Consider the following 6,546-nt stretch of genomic DNA (forward strand, 5'->3'; position numbering starts at 1 on the left):
TGACAGCATGTCAGGTATCTAAACATGTAACACACACACACACACACACACACACACACACACACACACACACACACACACACACACACACACACACACACTCCCCATGTTGATGCTGTGTGGTTAAGCATCTTTGTGTGTGTGTGTGTGTGTGGGTGGGCGGGGCGGGGGGGGGTTCCTATGTCCAGATATACACAAGACACAGACAGACACAAGCGATCTCAACAACTAGTTTCAAAGAGTTTTTACTTAACTTACTGTGTGTGTTCTACAGGCAGTATGAGACAGTGGTATCGCTGGAAGACGCCATCGTGACGGAGGTGACCTCCACTCTGCAGGAATGGGCCCTCTCGTGGAAGCAACTCTACGTGGTGAGTACATCTGTGATCTTGAGTGCCGCTTCTGTGCAAAAATGTTGTGTCAACTTGAAATGTCTCTAGCTTCTTTTTCTGACCAAGTAAAGTGTGTCGCTCTGGACGTTCCAAGTTGTAGTTTTTTAGTGAAATGCTGAACAAGCCCTTCCCAACCGTTCACTATCAAAATAGTATTCTTTTTTTTTTAAACACACGAAAAACACAATGAACAGGGTCAGTTCTATATCCAGGGTCAGTTCTATATCCAGGGTCAGTTCTATAAACAGGGTCAGTTCTATATCCAGGGTCAGTTCTATATCCAGGGTCAGTTCTATAAACAGGGTCAGTTCTATATCCAGGGTCAGTTCTATAAACAGGGTCAGTTCTATATCCAGGGTCAGTTCTATATCCAGGGTCAGTTCTATATCCAGGGTCAGTTCTATATCCAGGGTCAGTTCTATATCCAGGGTCAGTTCTATAAACAGGGTCAGTTCTATAAACAGGGTCAGTTCTATATCCAGGGTCAGTTCTATATCCAGGGTCAGTTCTATATCCAGGGTCAGTTCTATATCCAGGGTCAGTTCTATATCCAGGGTCAGTTCTATAAACAGGGTCAGTTCTATATCCAGGGTCAGTTCTATATCCAGGGTCAGTTCTATATCCAGGGTCAGTTCTATATCCAGGGTCAGTTCTATATCCAGGGTCAGTTCTATCAACAGGGTCAGTTCTATATCCAGGGTCAGTTCTATATCCAGGGTCAGTTCTATATCCAGGGTCAGTTCTAAATCCAGGGTCAGTTCTATATCCAGGGTCAGTTCTATAAACAGGGTCAGTTCTATATCCAGGGTCAGTTCTAAATCCAGGGTCAGTTCTATATCCAGGGTCAGTTCTATATCCAGGGTCAGTTCTATATCCAGGGTCAGTTCTATAAACAGGGTCAGTTCTATATCCAGGGTCAGTTGTATATCCAGGGTCAGTTCTATATCCAGGGTCAGTTCTTATCCAGGGTCAGTTCTATAAACAGGGTCAGTTCTATAAACAGGGTCAGTTCTATATCCAGGGTCAGTTCTAAATCCAGGGTCAGTTCTATATCCAGGGTCAGTTCTATCAACAGGGTCAGTTCTATAAACAGGTCAGTTCTATATCCAGGGTCAGTTCTATAAACAGGGTCAGTTCTATATCCAGGGTCAGTTCTATAAACAGGGTCAGTTCTATATCCAGGGTCAGTTCTATATCCAGGGTCAGTTCTATAAACAGGGTCAGTTCTATAAACAGGGTCAGTTCTATAAACAGGGTCAGTTCTATATCCAGGGTCAGTTCTATAAACAGGGTCAGTAATATATCCAGGGTCAGTTCTATATCCAGGGTCAGTTCTATATCCAGGGTCAGTTCTATATCCAGGGTCAGTTCAACAACAGGGTCAGTTCTATAAACAGGGTCAGTTCTATAAACAGGGTCTGTTCTATTTCCAGGGTCAGTTCTATAAACAGGGTCAGTTCTATAAACAGGGTCAGTTCTATATCCAGGGTCAGTTCTATCAACAGGGTCAGTTCTATATCCAGGGTCAGTTCTATAAACAGGGTCAGTTCTATAAACAGGGTCAGTTCTATATCCAGGGTCAGTTCTATAAACAGGGTCAGTTCTATAACCAGGGTCAGTTCTATATCCAGGGTCAGTTCTATATCCAGGGTCAGTTCTATCAACAGGGTCAGTTCTATATCCAGGGTCAGTTCTATAAACAGGGTCAGTTCTATATCCAGGGTCAGTTCTATATCCAGGGTCAGTTCTATATCCAGGGTCAGTTCTATATCCAGGGTCAGTTCTATATCCAGGGTCAGTTCTATAAACAGGGTCAGTTCTATATCCAGGGTCAGTTCTATATCCAGGGTCAGTTCTATAAACAGGGTCAGTTCTATATCCAGGGTCAGTTCTATATCCACCATTTTGACTTGGGGCAAATTTTTTTGGGGGATCTAACTTGCCTACCACTTTTTCCATGTGGTTTCTTCATTCACAGTCTCCATGAATTGATTACCTTTTCCTAAATATTTGTTTAAATTATTAATTTTGTGTATGGTTTCCCAGAAACAAGAGTGATTCAACTTACCCCTTTGGCTCAACATACCCCACTCTCCCCTGATGCTATTGCTGTTCGTTTGTTTTCCATAGTCTCATCATTGGTTTGTCTTTCTCTCCAATGATGGGAGAATGTCTGATTCAGTCTTATGTAGCAACATTTGCAATTGTGTTTTTTACATTGGATAAAAGTAGAGACTCAGAGCTACAAAATGGTATGTTGAGGAACATTGGGAAAGTAAAGTTCATAAAGTTGTAACCCCACTTTTGAGAAAAAGACCCTTGAATGTTTTGGTACCTACTGGAGAGATCTTCTACACCCATTCAGCATCGTTCACACTCTCTTAAGCCTTAGGTCCACCCATCTCTTTAAGGACTCACATGTGAAGCCATGTACTAAACAGACACTATATCAAATACAATCTATGTTTATTTGTCACATGCACAAGATACAGAAGATGTAAACGGTACACTGAAATTGTTACTTATATAATATCAAAAACAGAAAGTGTCCAGATAAAAATATTGTATAATTATTTAATAATTATTAGATGATGTTTACCCAGACACACATGTCTAAATTGATCATGTGAAATAAATGCCATAACCCCCCCTCAGCCACGTCTAGCTGGACGGGTCACTATTGTCTAGACATGTTCACATGTTCATGAAATACTGTAGATGGCTGTAATCACCCGCAGATACACCTGGCTAATTTGATGGGTCATGTAATAATCCGTCCGAAGTGGAGTCTTTTTGTTTAGACATGTAGCTAGCTAGCTAAACAATGGACCGGAATAATACCAACTCATACTACTATCAATACAAACATTGTCATAGCTGTAGTATTAATCTGCAGGTAGCTAAAGCTAACCAACTAGGTTTGATGTTAGCTAGCTAACATTAGGTTATATCTAGCAATACAAATGGATTTCTGATTCAAATAATATTACTACACAGATCATACACGTAACGTTAGCTAGAGAGCCAGCAAGCTAACGTTTGCTAGCTAACTAACAGTATGCTTTAACTTGCAATAAAACATATTTTTGACAAAATTTTAAACTTATATCGGAAAATGTAGCTAGACTCTTACCCGTATCCATGGATGAACGCTTCCCGGCAGACTGGAACCATTTAACTCTGTTTTGTTTGTAGCTACATCTTGTTTGGCCAGGGTTGTGTCAAGTCTGCAGAAAGTAGCCCATCATTTTTCCAACTGATCTTTGTCAATAGCGCCTGCTACATTCAGGGCATCAACGTTGCTGAGAAAAGTAGCTAAACTTTTGTAGTTTTCGATGGCTAACGTTGTATCTTTCAAAAACGGCGCGGTTAGAAAGGACTGTCAACACATACTGAACAGCTCACGTTACAGACAGAAACATGTTACATGGTAGACCAATCCAAACTCATCTCCCAGTATGTCCAGCCCATCCATTATCTCAACCAATCATGGCTAGAGGGAAGGTTCCTGATTTTTTCCGTGGTTAAACCAACTAGGCTCGTAATTCCCCAAAAAATATTTGTATTTATGGATGGAATACAAGTTTGTTATTAAGGCATATTAAATGTTCCAGAATGCATTTCTGCCCAAAAAAACTATATTATAGTTCTGTAAGGGCCCTTCCATTGTCGTTATAGGCTCAGAAATGTCAGCCATGTTTTTCCCCCCTCAGCAGTAGCAATGGTTGTATGTTAAAGGGTTTCGTATTTTAATAAACAGGGTCATGGTGTGGTCTTGTATTTTATACAGGGTCGTTGCACAGTCACAAGCGTTGCAGACATTACATTCTCTCACCTCACTGCCTTCGTACAGTAATATAACAAAGCCTAGGACAACATTATAGAGCATCTCTGGTATAACCTCTGGCTATAATAGACATATTGTGAGATGTATTGTATGTCTCTAGATAAAAGTCTTCCAGTTCTTCTCACTTGTACATCTTCAACCCAACCGAGGCCAAGGCTACAGAGCCCCAAGGTTCACCTGTACCCCTTCATCCAAACCCCAAGGCTACAGAGCTACAGAGCTACAGGGCTACAGGGCTACAGAGCTACAGGGCTACAGGGCTACAGGGCTACAGAGCTACAGAGCTACAGGGCTACAGGGCTACAGAGCTACAGGGCTAAAGAGCTACAGAGCTACAGGGCTACAGGGCTACAGGGCTACAGAGCTACAGGGCTACAGGGCTACAGGGCTACAGAGCTACCATTAATAAGATATGTTTTAGACATTTGTAAACTGTCTGATGTGAATGTGGGTTTATTTCTTTGGATCAGGAGAAGGTATTTGACCACCAGTACTTGTTCAAAACAATGAACGCCTTTGGGTTTGGGGATGTTTTTTTTTGTCTTGGATGAGTTTACTGTATGCTGGGGCCTCGTGTATGGTGAAGGTGGGGGGTGGTTTGAGCTGCCCCATCCCCGTCCAAAGGGGCATCAGGCAGAGATGCCCAATTTCAGGACAGTTATATTGTCTGGCAATTGAACCAATGCTTTGTTTTTTAAGAGCGAGGCTTACTGGTTTCTCTGTGCCAGGAGTAATGAAGGGTTCTATGATAGCACTGTCTGCGTATGCAGAGGACGTGACAGTTTTTATTACAGGGGGTGAGGATGTTAAGGTTCTCTCAAATGCTCTAAAGGTGTATGAGGGGGTCTCCTCAGCTAGAGTCAATTGGGGAAAAGAGTGAAGCACTGTGGGCAGGTCAGCTTCAGATAGGGTCCACTCCACGGTTACCAGGGGGGCTTCAGATGGGGTCCTGCTCCACGGTTACCAGGGGGGCTTCAGACAGGGTCCACTCCACGGTTACCAGGGGGGCTTCAGATAGGGTCCACTCCACGGTTACCAGGGGGGCTTCAGATAGGGTCCACTCCACGGTTACCAGGGGGGATTCAGATAGGGTCCACTCCACGGTTACCAGGGGGATTCAGATAGGGTCCACTCCATGGTTACCAGGGGGGCTTCAGATAGGGTCCCCTCCATGGTTACCAGGGGGGCTTCAGATAGGGTCCACTCCACGGTTACCAGGGGGGCTTCAGATAGGGTCCCCTCCATGGTTACCAGGGGGGCTTCAGATAGGGTCCACTCCACGGTTACCAGGGGGGCTTCAGATAGGGTCCCCTCCATGGTTACCAGGGGGGCTTCAGATAGGGTCCACTCCACTGTTACCAGGGGGGCTTCAGATAGGGTCCACTCCATGGTTACCAGGGGGATTCAGATAGGGTCCACTCCACGGTTACCAGGGGGGCTTCAGATAGGGTCCACTCCATGGTTACCAGGGGGGCTTCAGATAGGGTCCACTCCACGGTTACCAGGGGGGATTCAGATAGGGTCCACTCCATGGTTACCAGGGGGGCTTCAGTGGGGCAGAGATAGGATGAAGACTGTTTGTTTTTCTTTTTTCTTGGATCCGATGTCTTTCATAAAAAGAACTGAGATGGTGTAGTGGAGAAGGTGTGTGCCAGATTGTCTAGGTGGAAATGGGTGCTACCCCAGCTGCCTTATAAGGGAAGGGTGCTGGTAGCCTGTAACCTAGCCGTCTCTACAGCTTGGCACAGACTAATGATTTTACAGCCACCAGGTGGGCCTGATACAGCTGCTTCTGGTCTGGACAACATTAGATTAAAGCTGCAGCCCTGTACCTGACACTGTACGAGGATGGACAAGGCCTGGTGGACATCTCTTCTAGGATCATGGCTTTCCGGCGTCAAGCAGCCCAGAGACTGTTGTACAGTGACGGTTCTAGCTGGGTCGATGCAGCCGACACAGTGATGAGGAGAGCAGGCTGTTTGGGCTTAGACAAGCAGTTCTAGTCAAGTCCCGTAAGGCCGGCACGCCACCAGGGATGTGGCTTTTTGAAGAGCCTCTTTTTTTACAACACTGCCATCCAGTCCCGTGCTGTGGGTTCAGCCAGCCTACATTCATGTCTGTTAGGTGTGGGGTGAACCAAGCTGGGTCATCTGATGCTGAGCAGGAGCAGATCGTTGGAGGAGCTGGGAGAAAGAGCCGGGATCCGATCATCTCGTCTACTGAGGAAGGTCGTAGCTGAGGTCTGCGATTCCTTGCCAGTACTTCATCGGTAGTATGTGACTGATACTTCCAATTCTGATTGGTGGA

The 6,546-nt window shown here is 44.9% G+C and overlaps 1 protein-coding gene across 1 annotated transcript in view; it reads left to right on the forward strand.

Annotated features, from left to right (window-relative positions):
- The window catches only part of LOC106566212 (dedicator of cytokinesis protein 3), a 398,163-nt gene that overhangs the window by 170,268 nt on the left and 221,349 nt on the right, over positions 1 to 6,546 (forward strand). Inside the window, exon 5 of the mRNA XM_045691962.1 lies at positions 275 to 371. Coding sequence (XP_045547918.1) covers positions 275 to 371 — 97 coding nt within the window. The remainder of the gene's footprint in view (positions 1 to 274; positions 372 to 6,546) is intronic.

The sequence above is a fragment of the Salmo salar genome, chromosome ssa12 (genome assembly GCF_905237065.1).
Source record: "Salmo salar chromosome ssa12, Ssal_v3.1, whole genome shotgun sequence".
NCBI classification, from domain to species: domain Eukaryota; kingdom Metazoa; phylum Chordata; class Actinopteri; order Salmoniformes; family Salmonidae; genus Salmo; species Salmo salar.